We start from the raw sequence: 15,999 nt of genomic DNA, 5'->3' as shown, positions 1-15,999 counted from the left end.
TACTCAGCTTCCAACATAAACTGAATCCAAAAAAGGAATCTGCTTGTTATTAGTTGGATTGCCTTCCAAAATTATCTGGCAACTTTACTAACCAAAGGTGATCATTCTCTTGAAACTTTGATACGAACAAGGAAATTAAGGTTTATGTGATACAACATTAAAAATATACATGAAAATTGTTGTTTCTGGCTGAACTCCTTACACAGTAATGCTATTATTTACTAATAAGGTATCCCTACAGTGGATGCCCAACGTGAAGACATATGTCTCATAGCAATGGATTATTGATTCATAATATGCAGTAACAAACACACCCACACCCACCAGTTTTTTTAAAAAGTGTGAACTATTTTCAAAGACTGCAAGTATAGGAAGGAGTGGGTAGAGAGATTTCCTGTCAAGAAGACCTTCTTTACTTTGTTAAAGAAAAAACAGGACATGAGAAGTGCTCTTCTGCTGAGAGGAACCTACTTCAGGGGTCTGAAAAATCAATCCCCTTTCTCCTTTCAGCTTGAAATTTAGAGAGTCCTTAGAGAAAGGTTTGTGTTCTGCGTAAATTTGGTGCCATTGTATTTAAAAACAGCTGCCCAAGTCTGTCATATTGGTTTCCCATTGAAAATAATGGTCCCAAAAATCCAGAACCTCAAAACACAGATTCAAAACCCACATCAGTTATGTCCTACATGACAACCAATAATTATAGTAATACTATGATTTCCACCCACTTCACTCAAATTCTGGATCCAAAATTATAATGATTTCTCTCTCTCGAAACACACCTTTATATAATACTAATATTAAATCAATTAAATGTGTTTATTTACTTCATTTACAACCCCTCTGGAATAGGGACCCAACATGGCTTACAGTGTTCTCATCTTTTCTATTTTACCTTCACAACCATGTGAGGTAAGTTAGGCTAGAAGTGTGTGACTGTCCCAAAGTCACCCAGCAAGCTTCCATGGCACAGTGTGGATTCGAACCTGGCTCTCATAAATCCTGGTCCAACACCACACTGGCTTTAAAAGATCTTTTGAGTTTATGAATCTATTATCTTTTTTGAGGAAAGAGATGAGGGAGATAATTTACCAGCGCCTTTTCCTATATTGAATGGGTGGGAGACAAGAATGGTCAATCCTATACTGCCCATTAAAAATACCTCCACATTAAGCTTTCTTATAGCTGAGTCAGTCCATCCATTACATCAAGGTCAACATTCTGACTGGCTGTGGTGATCCAGGGTCTCAAGGACAGTCATCATCTGATCCTTTTGTAAATGTTGGAGATGCTACAGATTGAATCTGGGATCATTTGCATGCGAAGCAGACGCTCTACTACTAAGTAAAAAATCAGAAATTTTGATTTGGCAACAAAACTGAAATTTTAAAATTATAAAATATTATTCTGTACATGTATTTCCAATTCAAATGTTATAATTAAATCCCAGTCCTCTCCAGTTTTTATGCCAGCAGGCAATCTGGCAGCCACAACAACTGCTTGGCTCGGGCAGGGAGGGAAGCAGTGACAGCTTAAACAGCCATACCTTTGAGCATTTTTAAGGCATATAAAAATCCTGTTGTTTATTCAGTAAATATAATGTTTCATAGATGACCAACCACTGTTTTGCCAGGTTGTAAAATAAAATTTTCCTCAATAAGTCATCTTTGGAAGGCCAATTTTACCTACATCTTAGTTTCCTTGGATCTGAAGGCACTCTTATATGCAACAAATTTAATTAGATTTCGGAGGGCGAGGTAAAGCCACAAGAGTGCAAAGCACACAGCTAAATCATATGTTCATGAAATTAAAATTCTGCATTTGTTTAGATCAAGATTTCCATAGTGCCCTGCCTGATCACTGCAGAGAACATGAGGCTGGATTTCCATATGCTAATATGCATCTGCCAAACGTGCTTGAAACTGATATTGGAACATCAAATCAGAATCTGATTTCTGTTGTGAAAACCAGTAGTCACATGCTTATTCTTGAAGATGTTCTATTAAGTCAATCAGAAAATTCTTCTCTTGGATGAATTTCAGTGTTTTTTTCCTAGCAATATTCTTGCTTTTAAATTAGTGAAATTTGATTGTCTTGTCAGTTTTCTTCTGAACAAAAGTTTAATTCTATTCAAGGACTAGGTGGGAGTGATGCGCCAGCAAATCCATAATCTTAGACCTGGTTTAACCTTATGTACATGTATTTCCCAGGGAGTCTGGCATCGGGGAAGCCTGTTTGCAACTGGGAGGGGGAGCGAGGAGTCTGCTTAGCTGAAACAAGTAGGGGTGCTCAGGCCAGATGGCTGTTTAACTCTTCCTTTGGTCTTGGAGTTCTGTCTCACCATTTCACAGCTTTCCTTTGTAGTTGGATAGTGCGGGAAAGATGGGAGGGCAGATGAGCACTGCGGGGTGATATATTGGGATTTGGGAAAAGACAATTTAGAATTGGCTTTTTTTCTGCTAGCCACTGATGCTTTCCAATAAAGTCTTTTGAACCTATGGTTTTGGAGTCTTGTTTGGTCTCAGATCCAGGGCTTGACACCTAATCACTTCATTTTCCATAGGATGAAAAACTTGCATGTCTGTTGTGGCCTGATGTACAGTTTTCAGTATGCAAAGTGTATTGTCAATCTGCACCTGCTCATACAAATTGCCCTCTGGATGTGGCATGAACCTGTGTTGGCAGATTTGCCCTCCCTGGGGCACTTATGCCAGTGGAAGGCCAAAACTGCTGGCAGGAAGACACTGCAGCCCTCTAGAATGGTCAGATCCTGTGATGGGCACCACATCAGCATTCCCATGCGGCTGCAGATCCCTTTTGGGACAGTGGGAGCATTCCAGAGGTGTTCCCAGGGCGAAGCCAACTATAATTGGCTGCCACCCAGGTCCACCCAGACTGCGAGCACTGGAGCTGGAATCCTGGACTTTTGTTATCCACGGAGGGCTTGCAGGCAGCTAGGAAGGGTTTTTTTCCCTGTCTCCCACAGAAAAAGCCTTCTAGAAGTGGTGGGGTAGTGTGGCCGTGGTGCTGTCCCCAGCCACCTCAGCCTTTGAATGGGGTCTTCCTTTTAATATGTTTAGATTCTCCAATATCCCCTCCCCTTACTTATTCCCACAATAGCTACATAACCCCACTGCTCCACCTGAGTGGCAGAGGCTTCTCTGGTCAACCAGATGTGTTTCCGCACTCCTGCATTCCTGCTGGGTGACCTTGGGCTAGTCACAGTTCTTCAGAACTCTCTCAGCCTCGCCTACCTCACAAGGTGTCTGTTGTGGGGAGAGGAAGGGAAAGAAGCTTGTAAGCCACCTTGAGTCTCCTTACAGGAGAGAAAGGTGGGGTATAAATCCAAACTCCTCCTCCTCCTCTTCCTTTTCTTGCTTTAGTCCTGACATTCAGTTGAAAATACTTGTATGAAAATATTTGCATACATTAGTCTTGTATTATCTTATACTCTAGCTTTTCTTCAGTCTTCTCTCCTTTTGTTGTCTTCCATACTCTTGACATGTAAATTATATGTTCATTAAGGCAGGGATCAGTCCCCCATTTTATGTTAAGTTGTACATTGATGATGCCATTGTAAATAAATATGGATGTGAGCATAAAATACATTATTTAGGGCTTCCCAGATCCGTAAATGGATGGATAATCTGGACACAAAGAAAGAACACATTTTATAACCTTTAATGGCATAGGTAAAAAAAGAAAAAAAAGGTCAAATATATTGAAATCAGTTATTTGGTTTGCATGTACTTAATGAAATAGATACCAACATTTTTGCCACATGTTCAGTTCATCTAACATTGCAGTCATTTAGAAGCAGCCGAATCTTATCAGAGATGGGTAGACAACTATTTATGAGGGGCTCGAAGAATAATCTCTGCTTGATACGATTAATACAGTGCAATAGAATATGTCCAGTGGTCTTGGCTTGCTTGAGGGGATATTTGCATAGTCTTTCTTGTAAAGGGACTTGAGAAAGTCTTCCCCACGTGACGGCGGAAGGAAGAACATTTAACCAGGCCTGCATAAATGATCGTCTCATAGCTGGTGAAGTGAGGTTGATGAAATATGCTGGCAGTGTTCCTCTCAAAGGAAGGATTCCATAACTCAAGGAAGAACAAACTCTGTTTACCAGAGATTAAAGTGTTTGATTTCCCAAACCGAGTACTCTTTCTTTTAAAAATTTTAAAGATTGCTGTTCATCCAAGTTCATAAAGTAGTCCAAGGAACACCCTAGAGTGTTAATTCTGTTAAGAATTAGCTGGTCCCATGTGGAATGGAAAGGGTCGGCTAGCATGAGCTGTATTAAACTGTCAGGCTTAGCTCTAAAATGGAGGCAAAGCCAGTATTTCAAGGTTAGTAACCAGATTTTGGATATGATGAAATATCGGCCCAGCTCTAGATAGATACTGTCATATGCAACACAGTTGGGTAAGCTGTACAGTTTGCGGAGAAAATTAGATTGAATTTTCTCAAGTTATTTAATGGGACCACCAACCCAGATGGGAGCACCATACAGGATTTTGGGGAGTAATTTTGTTATGAAGATTTTAACAGCAGATGGAACGAGTTGGCCTCCTTTGGTAAAGAAGAATTGCATTATTGCGGCAGTGTTACGGAGTGCAAGAGTTTTGGCTTGCCTCAGATGGGACTACTATTTTTGGTTAAAATGGAATGTCACCCCAAGATAACGGAAAGAGGGCACTTGTTCAATGACATGTCCATTTATCTTCCAAATATTAGGTCTCCAACATTTGGCAAAAAACAATATCTTCGATTTGGAGTAGTTTATTTCCAAAGCACTCTGGGTACAATATGTGGCAAATGCACAACAAAGTTGAGTAAGACCTATTTTTGTGCGTGATAGGAGCACCGCATCATCCGCATATAATAGCACTGGGATCTTTTGCGAGTTCAAAGTGGGGCAGTAGCCTTTAACCAGCAGAAGATGTGGTATCAGATCACTAATGAATGGATTGAACAGATAAGGGTTAAAACACAGCCCTGTTTGACCCCTCTATTAGATGGAATTTCCAGGATTAGGAGGCCTTCAGAATTGTGGCATTCTCTGCTGCTTGTATTAGAATATAAACTGTGTACAAGTGCATAAAGACAACGATCTATTTTTGTACGTAATAGCTTATGCCAGAGAAGATCCATGGAGATCACATCAAAAGCACTTTTCAGATTGAGGAAGGCTGCAAAAGGTTTATCCCTATGGTGGCTGCTATATTTCTCTGCAAGGTGATTTAAAACCAAGCAATGATAATATTTTACTTATTTGTTTTTTGTTTGTTTTTTGTTTATTTATTTATAAATAACTTGGATTTGCTAAACTGCCCACCCCCGGAGGACTCTGGGCGGTGTACAGTATAACATTCCAGTTAAAAACATCACAAAACATTATAAAGCATTAAAAGCAACCCATCACATAATCTAACATAGCCATCAGATGACAAATAGCTCTGTATCCTGAAGCAGTAAAACATACAGATCATACAGGTATAGGGGTTGGCACCCATCAGCCACTGTCTCCCCCAAAGGCCCAGTGGAACAATTGCTCAAGGTCCTACAGGGTCCGAATAGATGAAGGCAGAGTGTTCCAGCAGGCTGGGGCCAAGGCACTAAAGGCCCTGGCCCGGATGGAGGCCAACTGCATTATAGAGGGGCCAGGGACCTCCAGCAAATTGGCCCCTGAAGATTGCAGGGGTTGAGTGGGGACATAGGGGAAGAGATGGCCCTGCAGATATGAGGGCCCCAGGTAAGTACCAATACCTTGAAGATGATCTGGTATTCAACTGGAAGCCAGTGCAGATGGTGTAGCACAGGGGAGATATGATCCCGTATAGAGACTCCTGTGAGAAGCCTCATGGCTGCATGCTGGACCAGGTTCAATTTCCAAATTAGCTGCAAGGGAAGGCCTGCGTAGAGCAAGTTACAGTAGTCTAACCTGGAAGTGATCAAAAACCCAGGACTTTTCCACATGTGAGGAGGTTTTGCAGACCAGATGGAATACAACTCTCAGGCACTCTAAGATTTTGTTTTAGCCTATGGAATCAAAGTGACTGAGCACCCAGAACTTCTCCCCTAAGTAGAAGTATTTGCAGCTGGATGAACTGCACCTCTCCAAAGCACTTAGGACCTTGTTTTTAGCCCATGGATTGGGATGAACTGAGCACCCACTACTTTCCCACAAGAGAAGTAGTTTTTGCAGGCTGGATATAGTATAGTGATTATGATTGATGAGATATAAAAGATGATTAATAATATATGTTTATGAATGTAGAAACATGATTTAGTTGATTTGTGACAGCTAGAGTGCGTCAGCTTATGTAGTTTATCCCATATATCTAACTGCTGCACTCACAGAATTTGTATACTAGATATAGTACACCACCATGCAAAAGGCAACAACATATAGTTTGGGGAGCTGTAAACTGGATTGGTGAGCATATTCAGATTCTTTTGGTTTAGTGGTGGAGCCCAGCAAGCTAAGCTGATTACCTCCTGAGACATTTAAGCATTGGCTGGGGAACAGAACATGTTCTTCAGGGTAGGCTCCCTACAAGACCAAAAGGTGAGTCCCTTTAATGGTTTCTGGGATGGGGTGGGGTGCAGGACAGCCAACCTTGGAGCTGACACATTGTTTACATTCCAGGAGGGTGGTGAAGGCTAGAAATAGCAGTTTCTACCACTTTCAGTCCTAATACCAGTCCTCTGCCCTTGGCTACCCCCACAGGTGGGTCGGGAAATGTGGTAACAGCAGTTGAGCTGTCAACCATGCTCACTGTCCCCAGTCTATGCTGCACCATGACTTGAAGAAACTGAATCAATAAATTTGTGGCCAATTCTTCCCAGCACATGAGTCTGGGTCATCCTTCTCTCCCTACCCCTATTAGCTGGTCCCCCACTCCTGCCATGATTGCCATTTGTGTACTATAGATGACTGTGGGTAATTGTGTTAGCACAAGATATACTGTGATATAGTTAAACTACAGGTTCTCCACTCCCTCACCTGCTTAAACATACATTTTGATTTGACTTTCAGAATAGAACTTTCCATTCAACCACTGAAGAATCAGTAACGGAAATGGGAAATGTCTCTATATTTGATGTATAGACACCTTTACAGAGTTAAATGCAGTGAGTGACATAAGTGATAGGTGAGAAAATCAAAGCATAATCCTTGCAAATGTACAGTTTGTCACAGTCACAGCTTTGTAAGTGCCTTTTCTCTCTGGTTCTTTTGTAAAATATTGCAGAAAAAGGAATAAAATAGTGGAAAAATGTTTCATTCTTGAAAGCAAATTGCTGTAGTGAACCGTGGTTTCCAGTAGAGGCCATCTGCAGCTCATATAATATAAACCTAGTTTCTTGCAGATGCTATCTAAAAAACTGCAAAAGGGGTATTCTAAAACGTTCAGAACTATTGTTCCATTCCCCTTTCACCTCATGTCTGCAAAAGATCTGAGGAATGCGTGTCCATGTTTCTTAATCAATTTAATTAATCGAAGTCAAGCATCAGTGTATTGACACTGTTCTCAAAAACCAGCCCAACTCAAAGTGCTTTGCTGTAGTACGCCAGAATGCTCAGAACTATAATAGTTTATTCTATAGGGGTTAACACCAAACTACCATGGGTGGATCCAGGGTCAGCGTGGGGAAATCTGTCAGAGCAATATGCTAGTTTGAATGTATATCTAGTTTTATTTCAGTGGTCACTGATAATAGATACTGCAGCATTCTCAATGAGAATGATCCCAACTATATGTTAAACTCGTATCAGCCAAAGCTTTCTGCTCAGTAGTTGTACCACTACTACCACTACTACCCACACCACTTTGTTACTCTCTTCCTCTTTGGCAGTTGAGTTGTAATGTATGGATTTCCAATACTCAGGAGTAGGGTAATTCCTATCATGCAAAGTCAGGATGATTCACGAGCAATAAGAGTTACATAGAACAATGCAACAAATTACTGATGGAAGCCTAATAAATCAAGCAACAGACAAAGCATCTTCCCCAACATGGTCCCTTCAGGGACTGACAGAATAGGAATTTAAGGCTTGCCTTAGCCACAAGAGAAAAAGGTGTTGAAGAAGGACTACTGTAAGATATTGTCAGGTTTTCTGATATGCTATTTCCATACTAGCTATCTATGTTAAGTTTTTATAAGAAAGGCAGACTATACATGTAGCAAGTAAAGAAATCAGTAAACAACTCGCCACCCCACCCAGGGCCCTTGTGCAGTCATCACTTCTCAGTTACTGGGATTGGCTGTATTATCCACGGCTCCCATGAAATTCTATGAGACAAAATGAACAGGCTTCAACTTGGAAGGCAGTTGGGAGAAACTAAACCCTGTCTTCTCTCTAAGACACTAACAGCCCAAACTAGAAGGGGGGGAGCAGAATGGGCTGTAGGAAAGATGCAGGTCTGGACTGATGTGTTTGCCCACCCTACCAATATAAGTGGCACTTGCGCCAGCAAGGAAGGCAAACAGAGTGGCGAGCGGGGAGAGGGGTGATGTGGTGCTCCGGTGCCCGATGCAGAAGAGACTTCTGCCCCCAGAGCTGTGTTAATGTACAGGAGGATGTGGCATGGCTGGGGGTAAGATAGGGGCATTCCCAGAGGTGGAGTCAACTGTAGTCAACTTTCACCAATCTTTTGGCTTGGGAACACCCCCACCACAGGCCAGTAACTTGCACAGCAAAAACAAGTGTCATAAGTGACTTTTTCCAATGGAGTTTTCTGGGTGGCAGTGGACTTTTTTTCCATCATTGCTTGCTGCACCACCCAGAGCTTCATTGGATAGGGCAGAGCGCCACCTTCCCCATACCATCCTCAGGCATGAATGTGCTTCCTACCCACATCTGGATCAGGGTTGCCCTATTGCCAAGGGCAGCAGCAAGTTAGAAGAAGAAGAGTTTGGATTTATAACTCACCTTTCTCTCCTGTAAGGAAACTCGATGGCTTACAAGCTCCTTTCCCTTCCTCTCCCCACAACAGACACCTTGTAAGGTAGGTGGGGCTGACAGAGTTCTGAAGAACTGCGACTAGCCCAAGGTCACCCAGCAGGAATGTAGGAGTATGGAAACACAGATAACTGATTCACCAGGTAAGCCTCTGCCACTCAGGTGGAGTGGGAAATCAAACCCGATTCTACAGATTAGAATCCACCTCCTCTTAACCACTATACCACGCTGGCTCTCACATTCACTAACATATCAGTGCTGTATCCAAGTATATCTCTTTTACAATGTTCCTACAGGTGAATGGCTGCCACTCACTACTGTGGGGAAAAGGAAAGTATTGTATTTGAAACACCATTGCGGTAGTGCCAGCATGGTATCCAGTATGATCCTGAAATGGTGTGGTCCAGCCTTTGATGACAAGGTCCTCACATGTGACCACCATTTGACTTCATGGGGAGAAGACAGCACTGCATCTCTCAACATATTTCACACACACACACACATACAGAGAGATGCAAACCTCAGTGCAGCTATAGCTATACATTCCATATTGTCCCCAAACTGACCTTGTTGGAGTTCATCAACAGTAAAGCTGTGAACCCGCAAGTCTGGAAGAGGCACTGCAGGGCTTAATTTCTTGTAATGTTGAAGATTGCTGCCATAAATTCCATTGAGTATTAGCCCATGAAGAGGTGGAGTACTGATGTAAAATCTCAGAACATCTTGTGGAACATCTGAATCTTCAAAATTCAAAGTACCAGGGCCTATTGCAGTCACGCCACCTTCAATTACCTAGAAGAAAAGATGAGCTTCAGAAATGACAAATAATTCTAAAGTGATAGAGACTTTACCAAACTTTTTAAAAAGCTTCTGTAAAAGTTTACAGTTCTGAGATAACTGTCAAGGAACAATAAAAAACTCAGTATGACAAACTTTTGGGAAACTGCTTTTTGTAATTCCATTTTGAATAGTTCTTCATCTGTCTTTAATCTTGGGTTCACTATTTCTCTAACATTTTTTTCTCATATATTCCTGGACGGTTTTCAATACCATCAAGCCTCTCCACCTACCTATACTCTCAACATATACCTCTTTTCCATTCTTTCATGTAGTAAAATAAGTTTATCCATAGACATTTACCCACTGCAACTCCAGCAGAAGCAGCTCATAGATCAGTAGGTTCATGTGTTTTGAGGTTTAATACACAGTAACCACCCTACTTATATTAATTTTTTTACAAATAAGAGTGCAGAGAAGGTGGTAAAAAGAATGATATTATGAAATGCCTATTGTAAGTATACTTACAATTCAGTGCAATTACAGGAGTTCTGGGTGGTAACAGAACAGCCATATTGGTCTGAAAGAATTTTTGAAATTCAATAGAATTTCAACATTTGAATCTCCATAGGAACTTTTTTTTAAATGTTGCTTTCTACAAGATTCCTACAGTCCATCTCAGATTTGTTTTAGAAATTTGGAATTAAATGTTTAAATTACTGCATTTAAGGCAATAATTAAATGAACTAGTCAAATTCACTGTGAATACTTGAGAAAATAAATGTTGAATATTAACCTGAAAATTTGCAAAGTTATGAAAATGTGCTTGAGATATCCCTTCACCCCAATTTATTTCAACTCTATTTTTTCACTGCAATTGGATAGGTTAACTGGAGCACCCCAATTCACTTGTACCAGTTCTGCTTTCAATGAGTTCCACAATAAATGACACAAACTTCTGGCAAAGCATTACCTTGCATGCTCCCCAACATATGCACACGCATTTATTTATTTTTAAAAAAGCCATACTGCATATGTCCCACACCGGGTATTTTTGCATTTTAACTAACATATATCGAAGAGTGTGGAACTGTCTCATTCCTCTATTTGTAGATTGTTTACTTTCATGTCATGAAGAAGCAAATCAATGTGTCTAAACAATTCAGATACCTAGTTACATGGCTCATCTGGTATGTTGGTTCAATTCCATTAGAAATTATTCTTTTTAAAGAAAAAAAAACTCTGATTGGGAACAGGAGCTCATATTAGTGATCCCAAACCAGTTTGATGGTGTTCACACCTGTCAGAGAAGGTCTGAATACATTAGAAGTACATTTTTCTCATTTGCAGTTTGCATTCATTTCAAAACATTTGAAGGCGCTTATTCAAGAATACATTTTAGAGTTATTTCATGATTTTCTATAAGAAAGCATGTTAGAATAAAGTATGAATGTCATTAGGTATGAATGACAGCATAGGCCTTTTCTGAAGCAGTGTATGCAAACACGCATAACTCAAGGCATTTGGTTTTTCTATAATACTTCTGTAGCTGCGACAGCATTGGGTGAACCTCCTTTCAGATCTTTTTTGATATATGACTTGGGTTATTTCTGCATTGAACTTTCTGCACCCTCCACCCATTTTTCTAGTAGAAACGAATCCCCCAATTCCCATTACTGAAAACAAAGTTTCCTATAAGAACTTCGACTGACATTGTAGAAGTCAAACATAGGTCTTGTCTTTCTTGGACCTACACTCGTATAAAACTGTGTGCACACCCATAGCTAGGTTGGTCTTTGAGATTTCTTCTTAAGTTGCTTGCATGGCTGAAATAGGAAGCCAGTTTAAAAAAAAACCCGGTTCAGCTGACTGTGTTGAGAGACCTGGACACAAACTGAGATGAGAATCAATAGGAATGACACTGGTGAGGATTTCATAACATGAAAAGTCCTGCATTCATCCTGACTAGCATCTTGTAGAGATAAGCTTCTATTTTTTCCAGGTCTGTATTAGGTGACATTCTGTGGCTTTTTCTCTTTTCCAAATGCAGCCACTTGATTTGTGTCTGAAGAGGGAGAAAGGCAAGGCAAGAATTACAATGACCCACCTAGTATGACAACCTCATCTGAAGACTATGGCTATTTTTGAAATTTCTATCTTATTCTGTTAATATGAACATAAAAATCAGCAGTAGATTACTGTGGTCACATTTCCAATAGAAATTTACTCTTGGCATTTTCTTCTATTTCTCTGCAGATCTTTTGCAACCCAGTGCAGAATATTCCCAGGTGAAATTTCTTTTGCTTTTAAATTAAACCAGCATGAGTGTAACACTTTAATTCTCTGTTCATCATTTGAGAACCATATATGCAGGCCCACCCTTGAATATATAGAAATTATAGTTGTCTCTGTATTCAATGCTAATAATTATTAGGGATGCTTTGAGTTCAAATTGATAATAGTTTACAAATTTGCTAATGATATATTGACAGTCAAATCAAGGTCTTGCCAAATGGCTTACGGATATATGCTCAGTGGCTTCTCACCAAGCACTGCACGTGATCGTGCAAACACGACCAGCTTTCACACAAGCACACTGTCTTTTTACAGCTTGATGGTGCTGCCCCCTTAGGCATACTTCTTTACTCTGTAACCAAACCTGAGTCCACCATGAATATCTAAATGAATGTTAAAGCAGATCCTATCTTCTTCTGTTCACATTAATGATTGCTGATTATAGCTGCTAATGCATGCAGTTCGGGAAGGTTTTCATGGGTGCATGGTTTTGCAAAGATCATGGAAATTGTAATTTCCCACCATGTTAGTTATTTAGATTTAAAGACCTATTCTGTTCCAATTCTTCCACCACTTGTTTAATGGCTGCCATACCAAGAGTTGCAAAAATATTTTTTTTAATTTACTTTTAAACTGGTAGGTTTCTTAAATACAAATATACAATTTGCAACTTTGAAAGTACAAAAGCATGCAAAATATTGATGTATGTTGGTAGTGCAACATTACTGTTCTGCATATGTGCAAAATAAAGCCGCCACCACAAACCACCTCTCAAATATTTTGAGATGTTTGCTGAGCAAACAAACAAACAATGAAATCTGGGGATTGACTCACTGCATTTCATAACCACTGAGCACAGTAAATGTAACTATCAAATGTACTTGCAGCAAAATTCATGGCATGTCTTATAATGCATAATTATCCCATGGCTGAGTTTCATTTTGCCAGGCATGGGGACTGCAGAAATCAGGGCAGCAGATAACAGAACCCTTTAAAAAGACTAATTCACCACTCCCCATAGCTTATTGGGAAAGGGCATTGCGTGCAGATGTGTGGACTTCGCTTTTCCCAGTAATGACAAAGATAACTCTTATTTGTTGGAATGGAAATGGCCACAGACCGATTTATTAGCAATATTAATAACTGTACGAAGCTGGGCAAGCATAACTGGACACATCCTGGCCACCAGGCAGCGAACCACTGAACCTGGCCTCGGTCAGCCCCACTGCTGACCCCTGACCCTTTGGGCAGCAATCCCACTGAACCCGGCACCATGGGGATCAGGACAGAAGGTTACTAGGTGCCACTTGGGCGCATACCCATTTTGTGACACCCCCTCCTGCTGGGGTTAGCGAGCTCGAAACAGGACCAAGTTCACAAAAGGAGGAAGAGCACAAGACACTAGGCATTCCGCAGAAGATTTGACATCACCAGCCGTATGGAGACAGACAGAAAACACTGCAACAACAGGCATGACCCAGTGCAGTGGCACTGTTACAGCATGGCCAAGTCCCCAGTTTGATTCCTACACAAGGAAAGCTCTGAAACATTCCCACCACGAAAGCTGACATTTAGCCCCACAAGCAGTATTATGGTGAATGGGAGGGCTCTGTTGATAGGCCACCCCATGCATCTATCATTTTGGCTGACATGCCCCTCAGTACTGCCTCCTTTCCATTCACAAATGACCCATAATGGCCACCATCTCCCATGTGCCCTCAGCATTCTTCCATCCTGGGCATCACTGTCCCCCTCTGTTAGATGCCAGTAGTGTTATGAGAGAATGTGAGATCCAAAGGTTGTCATTTTCCCCAAGGCAACAGCATGCATGTCTTCCCTCAGATTGCTCTGTGACCTGCTTCTCATGCAAGCTGTAAGCTGCAGGCAGAAGAGGGTTGGAGTGGAAAAAGGATAAAGAGCAAGTCTCATTTGCCCAAGCCAACATGCAGACTTCACTGAACACTGAAATGGTCATTGAAATTGTGATGGTTGTGACGTTGCCAACTCTGTATATCCAGTATGGCTCCTGTGCCTTTACAAACAGCACTGGTACGGTGAGCTGTCTCTATCACAGTATGTCTTTGAGTGTGCCAGCCATGCTGGACAGATGGTTGAATAGCTCAGGACAGAGGAGCTGAGCTGGAATTAGTGAGATGACAATCCCACGGCAGAGTAATGGAATCCATGATGGCCATGTCAGTCAGCCTATTACATGCCACAAACATGATCCTCCCAAGGTTCCTCCTCTCTCTTGCTGTCTGCACAGATGCCAGACATGGGCAATGACGAATGATAATATGGTGGATATAACTGGCTGAGTCATGCCTGTGGGGTCCTGGTAGGGTCAACCATTCCCTCCTCCACTGCAGATTGGGTTCCCACATGCAGAGATGCCCCCTAAGAACATAAGAAGTAGCTGACTGTATGTTAATACACCAGTTTCAGCAGCATACAGTTTTTCTATATAGATATAATTTGCATTATCTTGCAAGCATCAAGGAATTTCAAAGTCTGTCTTACCATTATGTTCCTGAGTTGCAATGATGGGAGTTCATCATTAATTGGATCAATGCTGATGTAGAAAGGCATTGCTACAGACTTATGAAGGCCATCACTAACTGATATCATGAGAAGATCAGAGGCAGGTTCTGAATGTGTGTGCTTGGACTGAACATAATTGATATACCCAGCCTGGAGGCATTGAAAAGTGAATATGCCTTTTGGAGAGAAGCAAAGGGATAAATCTCTTAACCAAAAAATTAAAATGAATCACACCATTTCAGACATTTGACCACAGGTGATTAAATCAACAGGAGTGATGGCCAGTCATGACTTACTTAGTGTCTAGTAGTTCACTTTTTACATTTTTAGGGTAGAATCAAGAGGACTTGGTTGCACACCTAACAATGCAAGCCTTTAACATATTTAGTAAAACATAATCCTTTGTTGCTCCCAATAACTTCACAGTTCAATTCAGAGTTAGTTTTCACCTATAAAGCAGGGATGTTCAAACTCCTGCCAGTTCAGCTCACTTCCTACTCACCAGTGGTGATCAGTTAGCTGATTAATGCATAGACTGTCCAGCTGTTCACAGGAACATGATTCTTGCAATGATCAGAAATTAATTTCCAGTTGATCACTTCAGATCTCCTGGTAAAAATTTGCTCTGTATTCAGCAAAGGCTTTTTGGGTGGAATCAGATGATGATCAGGTGGAAATCCAATTCTTCTGATTCCCTGACCTGGAAACTCTGTTGCCTCACAGTCTTGCTGTGATGCAGGAGATTTTGGGGAGGCCAGAGGCCCAGCTGATTTCCCTTCTCTTCCCCATTCAAACTGTCAGGTTGGGCTGCAGAGAAAAGATGATGCTTCTGGCTCTGTCCAGCTTGGAGTGGAGTGAAAAGAAATGAGCTTTTTCTCCTTTCCCAGTTAATGCTGAGTGGGTGAGGTAAGAACCTTATTCCATCAATCAGCTGTGAGTCAGCTTCTGACCAACAGGCAAATGCAAATTTAGGACTAAACTACAAGTGCTGGTAGTCACAGGTCCATCCGAAGGCTGCTGACATAATTTTTAAAAGAGTTCTACTTCTTTTAAAATTGCTGCAACGCCTCAATCCAGATTGGATGCACAGTGGTACGAGGAAGCAGCCCTGGATTAATCATTAAACAAAATAAGTATGTACTTTGGGCCTCAGATATAGAGGGCCCAGTGAGGTATTTTTCTCTTTATCTTTGCTATTGAAGCAGATTTACATCAGATTAATTTTGAGGATATGATCAAAGACTTTGCAATTTAAAAATGCAGGAGAAAACTTTTTGTAGTATAAATAAAGTTATAAGTCAGCAACAACAGACATTATTTTGCATCTTTGATTCATGTAAATTAAAATGCAATGTACCTTCAAGGACAGAAAGCAATGGCATAATAAATGTTTTGTTTCATACAAATAATGATAT

At 41.0% G+C, this 15,999-nt stretch overlaps 1 protein-coding gene across 10 annotated transcripts in view; it reads right to left on the bottom strand.

The window, feature by feature from the left end:
- The window catches only part of LOC125432449 (FRAS1-related extracellular matrix protein 1-like), a 189,590-nt gene that overhangs the window by 106,410 nt on the left and 67,181 nt on the right, over nucleotides 1-15,999 (bottom strand). For all 10 annotated transcript variants that reach the window (XM_048495969.1, XM_048495970.1, XM_048495971.1 and 7 more), the window contains 2 exons: nucleotides 14,564-14,760; nucleotides 9,538-9,763 (listed from right to left, as the gene is read on the bottom strand). In XM_048495969.1, the coding sequence (XP_048351926.1) occupies nucleotides 9,538-9,763; nucleotides 14,564-14,760 (423 nt within the window). The remainder of the gene's footprint in view (nucleotides 1-9,537; nucleotides 9,764-14,563; nucleotides 14,761-15,999) is intronic.

This window comes from Sphaerodactylus townsendi, linkage group LG05 (genome assembly GCF_021028975.2).
Source record: "Sphaerodactylus townsendi isolate TG3544 linkage group LG05, MPM_Stown_v2.3, whole genome shotgun sequence".
In the NCBI taxonomy this organism is placed as follows: domain Eukaryota; kingdom Metazoa; phylum Chordata; class Lepidosauria; order Squamata; family Sphaerodactylidae; genus Sphaerodactylus; species Sphaerodactylus townsendi.
Note: the sequence above shows the minus strand (reverse complement) of the source record. Positions and strands in the feature narration are given on the sequence as shown.